Source organism: Gymnoscopelus braueri (genome assembly GCF_963280865.1).
Source record: "Gymnoscopelus braueri genome assembly, chromosome: 21".
NCBI lineage: Eukaryota > Metazoa > Chordata > Actinopteri > Myctophiformes > Myctophidae > Gymnoscopelus > Gymnoscopelus braueri.
The window spans coordinates 11536429-11559025 of record NC_137623.1 but is presented as its reverse complement, the minus strand read 5'-3'; the positions used below and the strand labels follow the sequence as shown (position 1 = coordinate 11559025).

The 22597-nt window shown below is 42.0% G+C and overlaps 1 protein-coding gene across 1 annotated transcript; it reads right to left on the bottom strand.

Annotated features, from left to right (window-relative positions):
• Positions 1-2060: 2060 nt before the first annotated feature.
• Positions 2061-21171, bottom strand: pck2 (phosphoenolpyruvate carboxykinase 2 (mitochondrial)). Its single transcript, XM_080417639.1, has 11 exons — positions 20569-21171; positions 12672-12884; positions 10059-10243; positions 9454-9524; positions 8569-8704; positions 7925-8112; positions 6128-6290; positions 5275-5490; positions 4723-4860; positions 4125-4220; positions 2061-3648 (listed from the first exon to the last, which is right to left on the bottom strand). The coding sequence occupies exons 1-11, from the start codon at positions 20598-20600 to the stop codon at positions 3182-3184; spliced, it is 1905 nt and encodes a 634-aa protein (XP_080273765.1). The 5' UTR covers positions 20601-21171; the 3' UTR covers positions 2061-3181.
• Between the last annotated feature and the right edge of the window lie 1426 nt (positions 21172-22597).

Genomic DNA, 22597 nt, shown 5'->3' with positions numbered 1-22597 from the left:
CCAACAATGTGTCTGAGTTGGAGGTTATTTATTCATTGCACTGTAATAAAAAATCTCGACCTTCACATTATCTCTGTTCAGTCTGCCTTTTTGGTCCAACATTTTACACATCACTTTCTGTACCAGAAAGTTGTGTTTATAATATCAGAGGTCAAAATACTGTAAAAAGTGGCACAACACCATTACTGTTTTGAGATTGTGGGTTAGTTAGAGCAGTGGTTCTCAAACTTTTTTATGTCAAGGACCCCCAAAATTATATGTATTTGGCCGCGGACCCCCATCTAAAAATATTTTGTTCCAGGGACCCCCAGAAGCAAAAAATGTAGTTACAAATGTTCGCTTTAAAAAATATATATCCAAAGATTTGCACACATTTTCAAGATTTTTCAAAAATAGCAGATCTACAAGCTCATAGCACGGCACTCGGTGCCGCGCCATGAGCTTGTATATCTGCTATTTTTGAATAGCCAAAGTATAAAAGGTCATAATTATTCTGATGCTATATTTACACATTTAGCTGGGTACCCCCTGGAACCCCCTCAAGTACCCCTGGGGGTCCCCGGACCCCACTTTGAGAACCAATGAGTTAGAGCAGAGATCTAGTATCACCCAATGCATCACAAAACAATGGAAAGGAAATTGCAGTCAGCAGGTGTCAACATCCCTGTAGCAATGCAACACATTGGTTGCAAGCTCACAGTGCTGTTTGTTTTGACCGGAAAGCTGGATTGAATTTCTGAACCGTTTAGTTAGTTTGAGAAGAGGAAATGAACAACTTCATTAACCCCAAACTGTCTCAGCGGAGTCCGTTCGTGTACCAACAACTGTTGGGACACACACACACACAGTTGCACAGTAAAATCCTGAGTGTCATTTAACTCTGGTGTAAAAATCAACCGTAATATAATTGGTTTTATTTTCTGGTGAGTTGTACAATAAATTTGAAATACAGTAAAAAGTGCATTTTATATAGTATTCAAGGCAGGAAATTTTATGTTCAATATTATCCTTACTAATATACCTAGTGGGGGGCCTTGTGTGGTTAGTGTCCCGCCCTCTAACTCGGGAGGTCGGGGTTCAATCCCCCGGTCGGGTCATACCAAAGACTATAAAAAAAAGGACCCAATGCCTCCCTTGCTCTGCACTCAGCATCAAGGGTTGGACTGGGGCGTAAGTCGCTGCGACATGTACTTCAAGCCACCTCATGCTACAGAAACAGGAGATAAGACCCCTGTCCCATGGGTCACATGGCTCGGCAAGGCTACCTAACAACAATGTTTCAATGGTTTAGTGGTTCTTTAACCCTGGTCCTCAGGGGGTATTCGATCCAGTAACAGGATAGGTGGGCACCAAGGAAGAGTGGGCACCTCTGTGTTAAATTGTCATTTTTTTTCCTAAATGTAAAAAAATTTAATGTTTGGAAAATGTTTTTAAGTAAAGTATAGACCTGTCTTGTCGAATTTTCTAATCATATTATTTTTAGAAAATTCGACAAGACAGGTCTAATATTTCTACAATTGCAATAAAACCTGTATATCCAGTCATTTTGGGGCATAAACAAGAAGTTGAAGGATAACATCGAGTCTGATAATGATGTACCGTGCATGGTCACACTTCACATTACGTAAGACCATTTTTCAAATAATATTTCTTTTAACATTTTGGACAAAATGGCCAATTTTACATTGAGGTGCCCAGATGTCCCTAGTGCCCAGCTATCCTGTATCCTTCTATCCTCTCCTAGTAGGATGGAACATTTATAATAGGTAAGCATTAAAGGTTCAGTAGTGATTCTCTTTTGTTAACTATATTCTGATAGCATATTGATAGCAATATATGCTATTGACTATAGCAATGATTTCTATCAGAATATAGCTATTCTCTCTTTAGTAAGCTACTCTGTAGTCTGTAGTAGTATAGAGTACTGCTATATACTCTATATATAGTAAAAACACTAATAGCAGAGAAAGATAAAGTGTGTGTGTGTGTGTGTGTGTGTGTATGTCCATCCGTTTGTATTAATTCAAACATGAATATGAAGACCCAACACTGTCTCAATTGGAGGTTATTTATTCATTGCACTGTAATAAAAATCTCGACATTCACATTATCTGTGGTAATGTCAGTCTGTCTTATTGGTCCAACATTTTACCTATGACTTGTGTAAACTTTAGCAGAAATCATGTGTTTATATCAGAGGTCAATACAAAAAGTGGCAAACAAAATCACATGACCATCAACAACGATGGGATTCTTCTAAAAATATTTTTAGTGTAGCCTATTTCCACAACAGAACACTGATAAAATGTTCTTACAGTATTGGTTGACCAAGCTGAATTCATCTTGAAACGAGGAGCATTTCAGAGGACTCGTTGTTCACAGAACTGGAGCTAAGGATTATTTAAAATCCTTCGACAAGTTAATATATGAAAACATCAGAGCTTGGCCGAGAAGACTTTGGGGGTTAATCTTGTAAACATTAGGAGCCTAGAGACTGGATAACGGTCCGTAAGGCACTATTGGACTACATCGATTGTGCTTTGATCCCCTAGTCATCATGCCAGGTCACGTGTAATTATTACTGACCATAGTATATAGTGTTCTGCATTCAGTCTGCACTGCAGCTAGGAATAAGACAGGAATCATGTTGGATCATCATTATTTAGCTTAATATAAATCTTGAAATTCATCTTGATATCTGTTTGCTGCAACAGCTATGTGGGTTTTGAACAGTTCATTCATTCCTTCCCTACTACCCCCCAAACACCACCCAGATCTGTGTAAAAGTGATGTCTTCATTCCAGACTCACCCACCCTAGTGACCCTACCCTTTCGGCCTTCCTGGCTTCTGTCAAACACAAGATAAGTCAGAGCCACCCAGATCCGAGGACTCTGCTACTGCCATAGAACATGTGAAGTGACAAAAAAATATTGTGGATATGAATTTCTTATGCTGAGAAAAGACACCTTAAGTTTAACTTGTGCTTCATAATGCGGTGCTGTTGCTCGCTGTCAAGAGACACCGTTGTGCAATGGAAGGAGGGCTTTAACATTGTATCAGCAGTAGAATCTGGCCTATCTATCAGTGGTTGCGGTTCTACCCCTACTTGCTTAATCCTGTGTCATTATTAACGACTCCATCTCTACTTCCTCCCACTAAACTCCGCTTGGTTCACGTTTTCTAAGCCCGTACTCTGTCTTCCAGTGCCTTGAGCTCAGCCTCCACCGGAGCGGGCAGGTCAGCTCCCACCTGCTGGGTGAAGTACGCCCTCAACTCCTGGGTCTCTTTCTGCCAGAAGGGCTTAGGCAGGTCGAACAGGGCACCCATATCCAGGCCCGGTAGGCCCGACGTATCGATAGCGCCATCTTGTGGCAGCCAGCCGATGATGCTCTTCTTGGCCGCTTCGTCCTCGCTCTGGGCTCCGCAGCGCTTGAAGATCCACTCCAGCACGCGGGCGTTGTCGCCGAAGCCCGGCCAGAGGAAGGAGCCCGTGGCGGGGTCCTTCCTGAACCAGTTGACGTGGAAGATCTTGGGCAGCTGGGTGGGGGCCTTGCGGTTCTCCATGCTCAGCCAGTGAGCCAGGTAGTCGCCGAAGTTGTAGCCGAAGAACGGGCGCATGGCAAAGGGGTCGTGCATGATCGACTTGCCTGGAGGAAAAGAACAAGCCTGTGTTACACTAAACAACACATAGAACATCCCCATATCTTACAATGGATGCTTATAAAAAGGAGATATGTCACATAACACAAATAGATGTCTTTTATTGCCTTTAATTTTATTGTGCCCCTATTTATTCATGTTTAGATTATTGCAATTCACTCTATTCAGGCCTGAGTCAGTGTTCCCTCACCTAGTTGTAGCTGGGGGTAGAATACAGATCAGTATTGTACCCCATTTGAATGACACAAATGATCAAGATGGGGGGGGGGGGGAATTAATTGGCATAACGACTAAAATTGGGGAGAAAAAGGACGAAAAAAAGCCCCAGCTCTAAAAAGGAAAAAAGAAAAATATTTCCTGTAGGGCTTAAGTGGTTAGGAAAATGTCCTCCTCTGTTTTTGTTTGCAAATAAAACCCTACTAATAGTCATTTGAACATGACCTAAGTGTGTGTGAGTGTGTACCTTGGTGCTCAGCAGCTGCTGTGGACTCCGACCTCATGGCTGCACCAACAAACACACCGTGACGCCAGTTAAATGTCTCGTACACCAGAGGGACTCCTGGAAGATACATTTGTTAGTTAGCTATGTAGCTATCATAACATCTTCACTGTATTATTCAATCACAGCTTGTGGCGTTATAGTGTGTTTTATGCCTGTGTTAGATACATTTACTCTCTAGAACAGAATCAGTAAATCAGAGGGAAAATCAACCCATTTCTTTCCCACTGCGGCGAGGACTCTGAACACCAGGACCATGTCAAATTGGTCAACATTGCCTGTGAACATTGTCTTGTGACAGTGAATACTGATGTTTGGCCATGTTTGACCTTTGCTGATGTTGTCATTGCACTGAGCTTACCCACCATGCTGTACCGAAAGCAATTTCTACCGACCGCGGTCGTGTGGTTGTTAAAGTGAACTTTGAGATCAATAATTTCCATACCAAGTGGGCAATACATGATTGTGTGCTCTCCCTGTAAGTATAATTTTTTTTTTTAAATCTCAGAAGATTCCCAATATTCCATACAAAGAAATTGAAAAGACATTTTTCTCAATTCACCTTCTGGTCTCCTGCCACCAAAAATGATGGCGTCGATGGGAACACCTTCTTCGCTTTCCCACAGGGGGTCGATGATGGGGCATTGGGAGGCCGGGGTGCAAAACCGGGAGTTGGGGTGGGCACATGCAGTAGGGTTGCCTGTGGTAAACCATAGTAAATGAAGGCTTCATTTATTCTTTGATCAGCAAAAATAAAACATTTTCAACATTGAATGAGTTGATATAAAACATTTTGTCAAGCGACATGTCTGTGTCTGTCTGTCTGTCTACTAATATCATTGAAAGTGGGCAAATACCTCAGCCTAAAGCAGGGGTTCTCAGGGACCCCTTCGAAAAATCTTTAACAATCGTAAAAAAGTGTGGCATAATTATGAAACTTTGAACAACACAACTCTTCTCTTAGATTTGGCAAAACATCTTTTCAGATGGGAGTCCGCAGCCAAATAATTCAGGGGTCCTTGACATGAAAAAGTTTGAGAATCACTGGCCTAACGAGCAGCTGGGTTCATAATACAGAACCAGTCTACATTCTGTAAAGCCTACTGTAGCTTACCTTTTTTCCATGCTTTGCCATGCCAGTCTGTGAGGGTGACCCCATCCGCGGGGGCGTCCAGACCCTCCCACCACACCCCTCCGTCGCTGGTTTCACCAACGTTGGTGAACACTGTGTTTTTTTGGATGGTGGCCATGGCGTACGGGTTGGTCTTGTCGGAGGTTCCCGGGGCAACGCCGAAGAAACCATTCTCTGGGTTGATGGCCCTCAGTTTTCCTGGAGCAAGGAAATTAATGGCCATAAAGAGAGACCCATATAGATTCTAGAAATGCCTTCTAAATCCAGTTTTCTGAAAAACGTACAATATGTTGCTATATATATATATATAGCTAAAATCTAAAATGACACAGATGCTTTACTGTGTGGGTTAATGGGCCGCACTGTCTGGAACAGTATATGAAATGAGCATTTCCAAATTAGCAATTCTGCACTTCAGTGAAAGAAACTATTAGCAAATGCATAATGAACTATAGACTTCAAACTAACAAAGACCATTATAAATAGGTTTCAAACACTGTCTTATTGTGATATACACAATATGAATTGGGACAGGGGCATGTCACCAATAGTGGACTCCATGATTATGTGCATTTATCGTTTGAAGATCAATTATTTTACAACAAGTGATACTGTTGTGCGATAAAACATAAATTAAGATGAATTCAACCATACCAGCGTGTGTGTGTGTGTGTGTGTGTGTGTGTGTGTGTGTGTGTGTGTGTGTGTGTGTGTGTGTGTGTGTGAGTGTGAGTGTGTGTGTGTGTGTGTGCGTGTGTGTGTGTGTGTGTTTATATTCATGCTTGCGACACAGGTCCTGTGACGTGCTTGTACACGTGTTCCTCTCCCCGCTCACCCATGCCGTCGAACTTCATCCACGCGATGTCGTCTCCCACGCATTCAACCTTCCAGCCCGGTAGGGAGGGTTTCATCATGGCCAGGTTGGTCTTACCACAGGCACTGGGAAAGGCCGCGGCTACGTAGCGCTTCACTCCCTGAGGGCTGGTGATACCTAGGATCTGAGCGAGGACGAGGTGGCAGTGGGAAGGAGAAGGAGATGAAATGAAGAGGAGAGAGGGGAGGTTGTGTAAGAAAGAGCAAGTGCAAGAGCAGAGAGCAAGTGGGGAAAAGAAAGCAGAGAGAGAGAGAGTGAGTGGTGAGTTTTAATAGGTGAGGTGTGTGGCACAAAACATGACCATGGTGTTAGTTGAAAACTAGACAGACTACATCTAAAACCCTGTCCGTACAGAGCTTGTCAATTCCTATATATACCCCACCCCTGCCCCACTCTTGGTCTGTGGAGGGTGTAGACAACCACATGCCTCCTCTGACACACATGGAGTCACCAGACACTTCTTTTCATCTGACTGTAATACACAATTCTCCAAGATTCACTCCAAACTGAACAGGCGCCCCAACCAACCAGCAGATGTCGCCAGTACAGTGACAAGGACACAATCCCCTGCCAGCTTCCAATTGTTTGTTTGTTGGAACATCCGGCCAAACCGGAGTCTGTGGGTGAGTGCTTTACATCTACGCCACCCAGATGCACAGAACTTTGACCTTATCAGACCTAAAAATCACTGAGGGCCGTTTCACTTCACTTTAGCTACTTATTACCTCGGCCAAGGAGGTAATGTTTAAGCCCCTCTCCTCCAGCCACGTGTTAGCAGGATATCTTGGACAGTAATGAAAGGAATTGCAAAACATTTGGTGGAAAGGATGGTTCGGGGCCAAGGAAGAACTGATGAACTTTTCATACATTGGACAAAAGGGGGTGTGACAGTAGTCGTAGCCTGCCACAAAAATGCTCATAACTTCTGAACAGATAAATAACATAACACGACAATACTTTAAATTGAAAAAGGGTTCATCATGGGCCCAGGTTTGTTTTTTGTTTTTTTATAATTTTGTTGTTTGTGAATTTATATTGCAAACCTCCTACACAATTTGTCTTTTATTTGTAGTTAAAATAATGTATTCATTGTAAACATTTTCTGACGGGAGGGGGAGTGGTAGTATAAGAGATCTTTCAGATGAATGCATAAGAGCTATATGTCCATGAAACTGATTAACCCATTAAAACCGGGAACGCAATTACTGTATGTCATTTTAGATTTTAGCTATATATAGAGCACATTGGTTGGCTATTGAAAAATAGCAGATATACGCTCGCAGATCTGCTATTTTTGAAAGATCTTAAAATGTGTGCAAATCTTATATATATTTTAGGTTTAAAGCGAACATTTTTAACTCAAATATTTGCTCCTGGGGGTCCCTGGAACTGAATATTTTGAGATGAGGGTCCGTGGCCAAATACATATAATTTTGGGGGTCCATGACATGAAAAGGTTTGATATACATTTACTGATATACATTTTCATCATTTGATGACAGGCGGAAAGATGCTAATGTCTCCGGTAGGAGACTCAAAGTTGACACTTTGTGATAACCACTGCCGGTTATCAAATTATTGGCTCAGGAATGTGACAAAAACAAAAAATCTCCATGAATTCAAGTCTCCATGGGGTGAGTAATCGAGAGAAAAAAAGTCATTTTGGGGGTGAACTATCCCTTTAATGGGTCGAATTCTGAAAATGGAAAACCTCAGAAATATACACAAAGGGACCCTCTCCATCAAGCTCATTCTCACCAGCATGTGCTCGGCCAGCCAGCCCTCGTCCCTGGCGATGCGGGAGGCGATGCGGAGAGCGAAGCACTTCTTCCCCAAGAGAGAGTTTCCTCCATAGCCGCTGCCGAAGGACACGATCTGTCTGCTGTCTGGCAGATGGGAGATGAGCACCTTTTCTGGGTTACAGGGCCATGAGCTGACCAGGGGAGCTGGGGAGGAGGAGGAGAGAGAGAGAAGTCTGCCATTAACCACATGAACCCTAGTATCCCTTTGGCAAAAAATAGCCGATCTACAAGTGTTATGACGCATTGTGAGCTTGCAGATCAGGTAATTTCACTGAAGAGGAGGGAACCTAGTATATACCCCTGTACGGGTTAGTCTTTGTAAACAAAAACTGTGCAGGGCAGATATGACAAATAACTTAAATATACACAGAAATGACTGACAATGAATGTTACCAACAGTCAAAATAAATAATGTACTATGGCCAAACAGGCCATGCATTTAGTCATTTTATACTTTCTAAAAAGGTTAGCTACCAGCTTTCGCTTCTGGACGCGATGTGGGCTGGACAATTCTGATGACTATGCAAAATGATTGCGATTATCTCAAATAATTGTGATCAGGCCATCATCATGTAATAATTGTGACAGGCTTCGTGATACCTTTGAGTGGCAGGGGGCTTCCAAGGGAGTGCTGGCAACGGACAAACTCCTCTCCTTCGGCCAGTTTGTTGAGGACGGGAGTACCCATGCGCGTCATGACTCCCATACTGGCCACCACGTACGGCGAGTCTGTCACCTACGAGGAGAAGAAAACTTCATTAGGGCCACGACTATCTATTGTTTTCTTAGCAATTAGTATATCGATTCTTTTTTTTCCGATTCATCGAATAGTCAAGCAGCGTGTTTTTTATATATATTGTGTTGTGCAAAAGTAGTGAAAATAGCCGACAACACAACGTGTTGCATCAATAAGCTTATAGATCTGCTATTTTTAACGTTTTTTTTAAATGACTGAAAATAGGGATTATTGCTTATTTTATTTTATTATCAATATTTTTGTATAATCAATTAGTTCGATTAACTGTTGCACCCCTAAACTGCATCACCCTTGACTAGGAACTTTGTCTCTCATGGTGACCAATATTTTAAACTGCATCAACCAATCCTTTTCGACAAAGTGTTGCTCGACATCTACAAACACATACTGTAGATGTAAAGTATACAAACTGCATGTTGCATGGTACATGTGGCCCCCAGCGGGGCTGCCAGGGGAGTCAGTTGGAAAGGATACATTTTTTCAATTCAAATTCAATTCACAGGGTTATGATTATGGATTATAGTGGCAGTTTAACCACTTGAAACCTGTTGTCTCTATTTTAGGCATGTCATTATTGTCAGCATTTCTCAAAAAAATTCAATAATGTTTTTAAAAACAGCTAAAATTGCTATTTTCAGGTGGTGGTGTTATAAAATAAGGCAGCCACAGCTAGAAAGTATGGCTATTTGGGGGTCACATTAATGCAAACTGATGAGGGCAGCAGTCACCTGGACACCATATTTAGACAGTGTAGACCCTACAGGACCCATGCTGAAGGGGATGACGTACATGGTCCGACCTGCAGACAGGGTAAAGAGCAGAGGGTAATGTAATACATAACTGATGATCATCAAGCTCGCAAATGGAGAAAATGTATAAATGAATGTTACCCCTGAATGCTGCATTTCAAAGGTGATACAGAAATAGAAAATAGAGGGGAAACATTGGAATCCTTAAGAACACGTCACCAAACTTCTATGTTTTATTTCTATGAGGTTTAAGTTTAATACGATTTTCAGAAACATCATGACAGCTGGCCTCACCTGTGTGTAATCAACCCTTAATCCCCTACTATATACAACCTCTATGAGTCTCGGATCACGATAGTCATCATCAAACAGCTGAATATTTGAAAAGTTTAATTTGCCCAAGAGCAGTAGTGGCGTTTACTGTATATTTAGACTGCAGGACAGCTGTTAGATGTGTTTTTCTGGGTTTTACAAGTGTTACACCTTATCAAAACCAAACAGTCACACACAAACAAGGTACACTTGATACCCAACTCAATTGCGGTGATATGGAAAAAAACATTAACGTCGTATAATCCCCCCACCTGCCATGCAGCCAGGGAAACGTTCCGCTCTAGCCTTCTGCCAGTCGCTCTCGCTCATCCAGCTGCCCAGCTGGCTCTTGACTCCTCCACTTGGGATGGGGATGGTGTCCCGTTGGTTCTTGGTCACGATCACCGTCTTGCTCTCCACTCGAGCCACGTCTTTGGGGTCTGTGCGGGCCAGCCAGCTGTCAACAAGGAAGGAACATTAAGAATCCGGACAGCAGACAGGACAAGTAGTGGAAATAGAGACACCCGCGGAGACTACAACTACGACTACTATATACTAGCTCTTATTTATATGGATGACTTCTGTATATTGTTTAGCTCTACAGCAGGGGATTCAACGTTTTCAGACCAAGGACCCCTTTGTTGAGAGAGAGAAGAAGCACGGACCCCCACTACATATTGTATAAAGTTGTGTTGTAAATTAAACGTTTTCATAATTTCTAAGTCAGCTTCATAGACTTTGAGAGCACTATCATCAGTGTATGTTCGATGTGTATTTTCAGACATTTAACAACCTGAACCGTCAATATTTAGTATTTTTTCCCCTCTACACCAAACCTCTTTGCCAAAAATAGCAGATCTACAAGCTCACAACGCCTCGCACTGCGAGGCGTTGTGAGCTTGTAGATCTGCTATTTTTGGCTAATGTTCCACTCAGAATAGGGATGCTGGGTTTCAAGTGGTTCATGTAAAAAACATGATCCTATCACACAAAGATTTGGTGGCTCCCCTGTAGTAACTCTGGGGACCCCCTAGGGGTCTACAGTATATCATGTTTGCCTATAAGCCCTTATTTATATGGATTATACTTCTCTATATTGTACAGCTCTAAGTCACGTTAGGCTGTTAAGTCTTTATTTATATGGATTATGTATCTATATTATAATGTAATGTCATGTCAGGCTAAAAGTTGTCAGGTGTGATAGCATCAGACTAGCATCTGCAGCGCTACTGTAACACAGGAAGTGTCCCAGAACGAAGACTTCTTTAATCTACAACCGCAGCCATAAACTGAGGTAAATGTGTCCCGACAATAAAGATCATCATAATGATAGCTACAGTAAATACATCTATAATCCTCTGGGGGTGAAAGTTCATTTAATAATACACTTTACATATTATTCCTTCTTATCTGGTTTTATGACAGTGAGCGTCTGGCACGCCGCGGTCGTCTCGGTGTACACGATGTGAGAGCGTGACAGAGAGGTCGATTGATGTCGGTGTCCTTAAAGGAGAGATCCGGACATTTTAAGTGTTATCTTTGATGTGTCGCTTATCACTCACCATCATTGAAAGGGACGTTGAGTTATTTCAGAGAGTCCCGTGTCGTCATTTTTTCGACCCCCTCCGTTGGCATAATGGGAGCCCGTGTAAGAGTGAAAATCGTCTATTATAACCGATGCAAAGTTAGTATTTTCTCTACTACTGCTCATTGTGGACTCTCATGATACTCAAACGTGCACTGAATGTCGCGCATGAGTTATCGTTCGTGCAGAACTAGACGACGCTGGTTGCTTACTTCTTCCACAGAACCTGGCGTCTGTGGAAGAAGTAAGCAACCAAGCATCATCTCGTTCTGCATTAACGATAGCTCGTTCGCGACATTCAGTGCACGTTTGAGTATCATGAGAGTCCACAATGAGCAGTAGTAGAGAAAATACTAACTTTGCATCGGTTATAATAGACGATTTTCACTCAATTTACACGGGCTCCCATTATGCCAACGGAGGGGGTCGAAAAAATGACGACACGGGACTCTCTGAAATAACTCAACGCCCTTTCAATGATGGTGAGTGATTAGCGACACATCAAAGATAACACTTAAAATGGGCGGATCTCTCCTTTAACATGTACTATGGATTCATGTGCATGGAGATAGGTGGCTGGTGAGAGTCTCACAAAGCACAGGGTGATACTAGAACTGAGTTTATTGTGAATGAATGCCCCAGACCATCAGTGGTGTAAAGTAACTAAGTACATTTACTCAAGCAATGTACTTAAGTACAATTTTGAGGTACTAGACCAATTGTCTATGCTTTTACTTCTACTCCACTACATCTCAGAGGCAAATATTGTACTTTTACTCTACTAGAATTATTTGAAAACTTTAGTTACTAGTTACTTTGCAGATATAAATTATTACATTATAAAACATTAAACATTAACCACTTTAGCCCTATTTTATACCTAGGCTATTTGAAAATAGCTGATCTACAAGCTCACAGCGCTGAGCTTGTAGATCAGCTGATCTACAAGCTCACAGCGTGAGCTTGTAGATCTGCTATTTTCAAAAAAAAATTTACTTTTACTTTTGGTACTTTAAGTACATTTTGATACCAATACTTTAGCACTTTTACTCAAGTAAATTTAGAATTCCGGATCTTTACTTGTAACAGAGTACTTCTACATTGCAGTATTGATAACATTTGAGTACTTTTTCCACCACTGCAGACCATTTTATAATCTAATGTCATTTTTCTTTTGTTCTTTTTTTTAGTGGTGCTTTATAAATAATGTTGTGAAAAGAGAAGTAGGATTGGTAGGGAGAAACTGTAATACAAATGTACAGCGCAAATAAACTTGATTCTGATTAATTACAGTATTTACCAGTTCTCATATTTGGTCAGCCTCTTAACCATCCCTTCCTTCTCCAGGCCAGCCAGGATGTTTGCCGATTCTTCTGGTGTCCCCGTCACCACGTGCACACGGGCGGGCTTGCACTCATCCACCGCCCCCTTAACAAACTCAGCAACAGCCGGGGGCAGAGAGGGGATGGAGGCCAGGGATCGAACCCCGATGCTGGCCCCAACACCACCCCGCCTGGAAGAGAAGAGAAATGAATGGATTGTTTAGAGCAGTGATTTTCAAACTTTTTAATTTCAAGTACCCCCATAACTCTCTGAGGGTGTACAAATAGACCTATAGGTGTCCATTTGGTTCCAATTGTACATCCTCAGAGTTACAGACCTTTAAGGGTCCATTTGGATTGGAACTCCTTTGAGAACCACAGGGTTAGAAGAATGGTGTTTTCTCATCGTGGACAACAACTATACTATACACAATACACACTCTGGGGAAAGCAGCAGGTATAAACCTTTGTCCTGGGTTAGGGAATTGTCCTAAATCACGGATGAAGAAGGAAGATGCAGAGGAGTAGTATTTTTCTTAGTCTGCGTTGGGTGCAAATATTGGGTAGTTCAATTAATTTAAAGTACAGCAATACATCTGGGAATTATCCCAGATTTTGAATTAACGTTATTCATGTTACACATTTCATGCAACCTAATAATCAAACATGGAAAGTTTGGAAACAGAAGCTCAAATATCAGAATGATGTATTTGTCTTAGCTGCTATATATATATATATATATATATATATATATCAGGTGCCCGATACTTAACACAACTAAACTAGTAGCATCTTGCAACCAGTTGCAAGAAATTGCAGCGGTCTGAATTGACCCGTTGCAGGTCAGCGCAGTTTGGGGATAATGTTGCAAGTGGTTGCGAATGGTTGCAAGTTGTTGCAAGTTGCAACAAGTTGCGTTGAGAGTAATTAGTGAACTGGGCTTTAAACTATAATAACCATAAAAGTATCTGTCCACCACCGTGGAGACTGGGGTTCGACTTGGTTGAGTTCCATCGAACACAATTGGTCATGTTCGTGAGTGAAAAGCAAGCAGGCAAGGTCAATCTCCGTCACTGTACTAGCGGTTGGTTTGGATGCTTGTTCAGCAGGGAGCAGAACTGGGAGGGATGGCATGTTCCTCTAGCCTGGTATCCAGCCTGCTTCGCTACGTTCGGCGGACTTTATTTTCTCTCTTCGCTTCTTAGTCTGGAAAGGCTCCTATCTCCAAGGGAGGCGGGACATGGCATAAGGTAGAAATCGAACCTCGGGCTTCTGATTGGTCTGTGGTGCGGGGCGGGACAAAAAAAACAGTGTGATCGTTGTGATTCGTCATTCGTTTGAACAACATCCAATCAGCAACGACGTTGCCCAACGTAACATATGTAGTTCCAGTGTAGTTCTGCAAAACGAGTCAATAGGAGGCTTTCCAGACTGAGAAGCGAAGAGAGAAAAAAAAGTCCGCCGAACGTAGCGAAGCAGGCTGGATCCCAGGCTAATGTTCCTCCACATACGTTACACCCAGTGAAACTCCTCAGAGTCCTCACTGTCAGCTGAAAAGAAGCGGCTGGCGACTACATGAATGAATGAATGAATGAATGAATGATTTTTTATTTTCGTGTCTTAAGACCCATCCCTTACGGGATTATAAGACACTAAAAACATAAATAAACAATATCACATTCTCTTCCTGGAAAACTGCACAAAAGAAAATGTTGCATGTGTATCGGATGAGACCTGTGACTGTCTACATCCTCCTCAAGACCAAACAGTAGAGGTTGGTAGTGACAAGGACTATACAAATATGGGGGGAATTGGCAACAACTAAATTGTGTAGAAAATGAAAAGAAACTATAAAAAATATTACAACCATAGTTTGCTGTGCACTGCGGTCCTGATAAGGTTTAAGTGAATGAGGTTCAACAGGTTTAACGACTACGTTCAGACAGTATCTGACAGACTAACTGGAACTGCTTGCCAACTAGGATGACTTGAGGGATAAAACGTTACATTGGAGGACTAGAGTTTGTTTTCCCATTTCCTTTCAAGGGATTCTTTATTATAACAGTGTTAACATTTCCAATCTGCTCTTAACCACTGAACCCTATAATACTTTGTTGACCGGGTGTGGGGTGACAGGGGGGGGATAATACAAAGTCCTCTCCCTTTTTCCCTCTCCAAATCTCTTTGCAGAAAATAGCCAATCTACAAGTACGTTGTAGATTTGTTATTTTTGCCAAATATTTGTCCCAGATCCGGGATGCTAGGGTTCATGTGGTAAAAAGGAAGTCCTGGCCGGGTATCAAAACCGGGTCTCCCTATCAGGCATGTGATACGAACCTCAACCACTCAACTATCTGCCCCTGGAAAGACGATCTCTGTCGCTGCACTAGCGACTCATAAGGGTTGGTTGGGGCACCGTTCAGCAGGGATTGAAACTGAGATGGATAAAATGTTCCTCCGCATGCGTTACACCCCCCTGGTGAAACAGCTCACTAGTAGGTGCTGGGAATACCCAGATTGAAACTGGAAACACATGTGTTTATGGTCATAATGATCTGCTGCCCCACCTATCAAACAATGCTATGAGTTCCGGGAACGCTATGAGTTCCGGGAACCCGTTTGTTTCCAGTTTCAATGTGCTGCCCGACCAATCAAATGAAGCTATGCGAAGCTGAACTGGAACCGGAAACAGGTATGCCACTTTCAGTATACCGGGACTACAGTTGCACCACAGAGCCTAGTAGTGGAGGAGACATTGTTGTTATCTACAGGGGGAGTGGGTGCATACCGTCACTGATTAAAAATCTCACCACCACACAAACTATTCATAACCTCACAGTAATTAACCAAAAGAGAAACACTTTTTCCAGCTGACACCCTTGCATTTTTGGAAGTCCAAAGCTGTAACTACGGGGCAGGGCATTCATGCGACAGCAGGGACAGAGACATGCCTACCGTTGCCCTGCGTTTACCCTGGGGTAGACGGTGCAACCTGAGACCTCAGCAATAAGCTCATTCGCATAATGAGAGAGGAGAGGAGATGGCCAGCCTATTGTTTGTTAACAGCGCACGGTATTTACAACGCCAAGCCTCTGAAGAGGGTTTCAACTGCGCACGCTGTTTAAACAGAGGCCCTGTGTGTGTGATCCCTTTCTCTGCCTTCCTATAGTTTGCTACAGTAACAAAGGGCACCAGTGCATAGTGATGACTGGCTTAACCTGAAATACTGTGTGCGTGTGCGTGTGCATGTGCGCAAGGTCACTCTGCTACTGGTGACCTCAGATGGAATCTTCATCAACTAATCAAAAGGAAGGTTTTAGAACCATCCTTCCACAAAATATTAAACATACAGCAGCAGAATAGAAATACTGTAATTTGTGGGGATGCGCCGATTTCCGTCCGATTCAGAAGAATTTAAAACACTGATTGAATATGCACCCTTCATCATCACAAAAAGCTTTTTCAACTTCACATTCAAACATAAATATTATTAAAAAAAAACATTGGCTAAAATATATTATTTTAATAATCGGTTCAAATTATGTTGAATTTTTAAGGCTGATATTGCTCATATTGATATGATAAATCATGCATCCCTAGGAATTTGCTTTATAATTTCAGTCACACTGCACTTCACGTAGAAGTCGGTGGTTCATTACGACCAGGAACACAAATCACACTTTTCTACTTGAGCGGTTGGTTGAAAGAGAGTGAGACAGTTGCTCTGAAAACCGCCGGCATACAGCTCCCAATTGGCAGCACTGAGGGCGTCATTGTACATCATGTGTGCATGGAGTGGACACACGCATGCACACACACGTTTGGTCAGCGTGCGAGTACAAAGGCTACGTGCATAGCCAAGCCTTATAAGCCCACAGTGAGAAGATAACTTGTAACTTGACGGGGGAGATGGGCAAGATGCCAAGAACAACTTCTACCCAAACTCAAGGTTCAGACTACTATAGAACATGGAACTTGACCCTGTTCCTTAACTACATTAACCCTGGTGTCCCTACTATGGGCATGTCTTTATAGTGAAGGGTTAACTACACGCACATCGACAGTGGGTGCTGCATTAAAAATGTCAAATACCGGTATTTTAAAGTAAGTAACCAGCACACCAAATCATTGTTCAGACTTCTTGATTAAAGGGATAGTAACCCCAAAATAACTTTTTTCTATTGATAAATCACCCCATGGTTTCTTTTTTGTTTTTGTCGTATTCCTAAGCCAATAGTCAAGTAACAAAATAATTCAAGTCTCCATGGGCTGACTAATCGATAGAATGTTTTTTTTGGGTGAACTATCGCTTTAACCCAAAAAAAAATATGTTTCAATCTGTGTTGGATAACCCATTCAACCCACACAAATCAAAACATTGTCATGTCATTATAGCTACCATTTTAAAGACAGAAGATCTGCTCACAACACAGTGCAATGCGATCCATTGTGAGTTTGTAGATCGGCTATTATCTGCAAAGAGATTTGGTGTTGACTAGGGGGGAAAGGAATGGGTTTTGGATAGACCCCTGAGGGACTCCGGTCAACTGTAGTAAATAGGGTTTAAAGTGGTTAAGCAACAAATCCAAGGACACATATTTGACATTTGATCATAAATGTCACTAGTCAAACATGAGGATAATTCCACCACAAATAGATCAATATGCCTTCCTTCGCCCCTCGTTCTCGCCAAAGAGAATCAACCAAGCATGGCCCCTGTGCTCGATCACGTTACAAATCAACATAACCGTGTGTACAGTGCTCAGAGTTAAAACTCTAATGTGATTAGAAAGTGAAATCAGATAAGGTCAGATTTCCAAAGTGAATCAATAAAACACAGAATGGTCCTTGCTTGTCTACAGGAGTAGAGCCACGGACTGGTGCGACAAAGACCCGAATGGGAAACAAACAAGCGTGCGGAGAGTAGCTCCTCTGTTCCTCATTCTATTATGTCATTCTTCAAAGACCTCATCATCCCCTAATGACCTTTGATGCCCAAAGGGCTCCACTCATTCTTTCGCTCCTCTCTCCCTCTCTTTTTTCCTCTCCCTCCCCCTATCCTGTGCTCATCTCTCCTCGCCCCATCCCCCGAATCGGTTGAACCATTACACAAGTTAAACATGGTTCCATTTAGCGTAGCGGCGGGCGAAGCTCCTAATTTATGGGAGGCCTGTAAAAACTTGCGCTGAGCTAAAACGCTGAGCAAACGTTTGTGCTGCTGCACACTGCATTGTTTTAACCACTTTCAAACTGGCATCCCTATTTTGGCCATGTCATTATAGATGACAATGCTCTCAAAGAAAATAAATTCAAGAATAGACAATCTCTAAGCTCTAAACGCGTCACAGCGTTTAACTTATAGATCAGCTATTTCTTGGAACATTTTGAATAGAGTTTATGTGGTTAACTGTACTATTCCCCATGAAGAGGGGGATCTTGAACAAGACACATGAGTACACACACTTTTTAACCAGGGATCTTATGAAGAACGGAGCACCTGAGTGGATGCATGGTGAGAGGAGATAGAACCAGGGGAATGTATCAGTTCTCATGACCCCCCTCCCCTGCTGTCGCTTGGCTCCGGGCTGAGCAGTGCACAGTTCGTTTTCCCCCAGTACAATAACACGTCTCTGAATCAGCAGGCCAATCCACATGCTCCACAAGCACACACACCCACATCGGTCAATAGTTTCACAGGGCATAGTCTACACACAGGAAGCAAGCAATAACAGCACGTAGGTAGGTATAGGGCCTTACATTGCATGCACATCTTGCTTATAGCCTCTGTGACTTACATTGGGGCCTAGACATGCCATGCCTGTGGTGAGTACATGGGATGCTCCTTAGGAGCAATGAAACACATGGGACATGTTATAATGGGACAAGGCCTTCAAAATGTCTTGAGCACAAATACAAACACATACAATAAATTAATATTAGACTTTCTTTCTGATCTGTAATACTCGAACCTATATTGTACGACGTGTCACTAGTAGGTTATTTTCCCGCGAGCGCCACGATCTAAGTATATAAATATAACGTAGTCTTCACATGCATTCCTTGTGAAATGGTCAATTGACTGACATGCATTCCCCTATGGCAAGCATAAGCACACACACACACACACACACACACACACACACACACACACACACACACACACACACACAGTTGCGGAGTGCTCACAGTATGTACTCCTCAGTCCCTGTGTGATAGGACCACACAACCTAAGGAAGAGAGTAGTGAAGAACAGGAAATGTAGAGATTTGGATACAATTAGGACAACACTTTGACACATACAACTCTGAGTGTGCGTTGGTGGGATAGAGGCTGTTGTCCTGTGACAGTGTCATTGGCAGCTCCGCACTCCGGTGTCGGATTTAGACAGTTTTGTTAACAGCTGAGAAAATTCAACGCATTTCCCAACTCAGTTATCTATCCCAATGGTTCTCAACCTGGATGTGAACCCACCAAAATAATCATATTTGAACTGGGGACCCCCCACTCTAAACAAGCACTTTTGCAGTTGAGTTGAGGCATTACATTTTGTTTGACTCGGTTCCACAGATAAATATAGTGAAAATAGCAGATCTACAAGCTCACAACGCCTCGCAATGAGCTTGTAGATCGGCGTTTTTCACATTTTTTTGCCTCTTTCTTTTATTATTTGACAATTTGGCCAATGTTTGACTAGTTTTTATATTATAGTTTGTTGATTACTTTTGATGCTGTAATGGTCTTCTTTCTTTTCTTTCATTTTTTGGGGGGTATTAAAAAGGTCTTAAAAGTCCTGATCTATCCCACTGTCCACACCTAAAAAATTAATGTCTTTATAGCCAATTATTCAAATATTGCCCATGTGGGAAAGAAAGGATAGGTGTGTACTGTGTACCCTAATACCTGTGTGTACCTAAACACATATTATGAAAACAATATGTATTTAGGAAGAGTGCCAATGGCCATATCTTGAAATGTAGGTTTGCCAATCTGGCTAAAGGTAGCTTATCTGTATTAGCCATTGTACTGTTAAAATATTTGTCCTATCTAATAGTGTGTGGCCTAACAATATATGCTTTTATAGACCTTACAGTTGCACTGAGACTGGCATTGTCACACCGACAACAATATCGCCTATTCAGCTACACTGACTGGTAAAAATGTGATCACATCCAGTGGTGTAAAGTAACTAAGTACATGTACTCAAGTACTGTACTTAAGTACAATTTTGAGGTCTTTTTTACTTTACTGGAGTACTTCCAATTTTCAGTACTTTTACTTCTACTCCACTACATCTCAGAGGCAAATATTGTACTTTTACTCAACTACAATTATTTGACAGCTTTAGTTACTTTGCAGATTTAGATTGTCACAAAACAAACACATTAACCACTTCAGCCCTATATTTACTTCGTCCAATTTGAAAATAGCAGATCTACCAGCTCACAATGCGTAGCAGCATTGTGAGCTTGTAGATCTGCTATTTTCAAGTTTTTTTATACATTTGAAAACTTGAGATGGGACATTCTGCATAATGAGTACTTTTACTTTTGGTAATTTAAGTACATTTTGATGCCAATACTTTTGTACTTTTACTCAAGTAGGCTACATTTTGAATTCCAGCCATTTCTACATTGCAGTATTGATACTTTTATTTAAGTAAAACTTCTGAGCACTTTTTCCACCACTGATCACATGCACAAACGTGAAACGATGCAAGTTCCAGCTAGACCAATTCAAACACCCAGTGTACAGTACAGTACACCATGTACTGTCAGTGTAAATGCGATGCACACACCCCCTTTCAGATCAGAGATACAACATAATTAAATAAATAAATAAATAACACAGTAAAATAAGTCCATATAAAACACTCACCTTCTTATTACTCCTAGTAAAAGGCACGACATCTTTGGGAAAAAAAGATCTAGCTAATTAAATAGGTTATACAAACTGATCACACATATAAAGTCTATTATAAACTAAAGGAAAACAGAGAGGAGGATCGAGTTGTGGCTACGACAACGGATCACAACTCATGTGTGATCGTCTGGTCTGCGGTGTTGAAGTCCAGTGATCAGGGTTTACAGAGAGAGACCCTTGCACCCTAAACACGTGGACATATAATACACCCCCCTTGATGCGACCAGCAACAGGTAGTGTAACAAGAGGCGGCATTAATCTAATGCACAACAACCTCACAACAACCTCCCTGAGCGACGACAATCAATGACACTGTCAATGCCGGCTCCACATGTAGGCTGAAAAAACTCAGTAGTTTCCTGAAGTTCGTTGTGATGATGCTACATCGAACGATCGAATCTCCCAGCATCAAGACAGACCCGTGTCGGAGATCTGATATAAAGTAACGGCGACCAAACACGTCGGGGACTCATATACAGTTCTGGGTGGTCATTTTTTGGGTCCCTTTTCTGGTCCCCTCCTGTTGCTCCAGATTGCGACTCCTCTTTCGGTTTTCTGCTCACACGGGGACACCGGACACACACGGTAACCGGGAACGCTCGCCCCAAAATACGCGGATCGCTCGCCACCACACTGGTTCTTGTATTCTTGTATCGTTTGACTGAGGATAAGGTTAGAAATACATTTAGGGTTAGGCTAGCCATGGATGAACTTCAACCTGGTGTTTGCACTTTCTCCCTTTTTGGCTCGTACATCTACATAAACGTTCATATTTCAAATATAAAGTGCTTACCGCATGGCCACAGATGTTACAATTATGTACGGGTCCTCAGAAGTACCCGTATTTTCCATATTGTTCAATAAAAAAGCATTTTAATCTGATTGGTGGCCATTTCTCATATAGTTATAACGTATCAGAGTGCAATACACCTCCCAACCGCGTAGTTGAAAGCATATGGAGAAAATGGCCACCGATCGGATTAAAATGCTTTTTATTGAACAATACGGAATATACGGGTACTTCTGAGGGCCCGTACAGTATTGTAACATCCGCGGCCATGGGGTTTGAACTTTATATTTGAAATCTGAACGTTTATGTAGATGTGCGGGCCAAAAAGGGAGAAAGTGCAAACACCAGTTTGAAGTTCATCGATGACCATGCCCGTACCGAGGTCGCCGGATTTGCCCCGGGGCGACTGTGTTTTGGGGCGAGCGTTTCGGTATTCAGACACACGTGTGGACCGCCCCTGCTGGCTGTGGCTGATGCAAGTTCCCTCTGTTCTGTCCCTAGTCTTCCTCAGTGATGGAAGAAGTACTCACATTTTTTACTTTAAGTAAAAGTAGCAATACCCTATTGTAGAAATAGTCTGTTACAAGTACAAGTTTGGTATTCAAAATGTACTTGAGTAAAAGTGCAAAAGTAATGGCGTCAAAATGTACTTAAAGTACCAAAAAGTACTCATTTTGCAGAATGTCCCATTTCACAAGTTTTCAAATGTATACAAATCCTTTGAAAATAGCAGATCTACAAGCTCACAACGCATCACAAGCTTGTAGATCTGCTATTTTCAAATTGCCAAAGCATATAGGTCTGAAGTGGTTTTGTAATAATAATCAAAATCTACAAAGTAGTACATAATTGTAGTGGGGTAAAAGTAAAATATTTTCCTCTGAGATGTAGTGGAGTAGAAGTAAAAGTATTGAAAATTGGAAATACTCCAGTAAAGTAAAAAATACCTCAAAATTGTACTTAAGTACAGTACTTGAGTAAATGTACTTAGTTACTTTTCACCTCTGCTTCGTGTGCGTCTTCCCTACAAGTTTTGGTCCTCCTCCTAGTAGGCCTAGTTGGGGAGCCAGTGTTATGTGATAATAATAAAGGGGCAATTAAACACACAATAGAACTGGATGTGAATAAATATTGGGCAATAAAACGTTAGTTACTGGGGTTCTGGTAGTCTAGAATCAGTAGAAGTTGAACTAG

Excerpts from the sequence above, each read along its gene's own strand:
- pck2 (XM_080417639.1), bottom strand. The coding sequence starts at position 20,600 with ATGTCGTGCCTTTTACTAGGAGTAATAAGAAG. Across the intron at positions 12,885-20,568 it reads TTACTAGGAGTAATAAGAAG|GCGGGGTGGTGTTGGGGCCA; the intron begins GTGAGTGTTTTA and ends CTTCTCTTCCAG. Across the intron at positions 5,491-6,127 it reads GATGAAGTTCGACGGCATGG|GAAAACTGAGGGCCATCAAC; the intron begins GTGAGCGGGGAG and ends TCCTTGCTCCAG.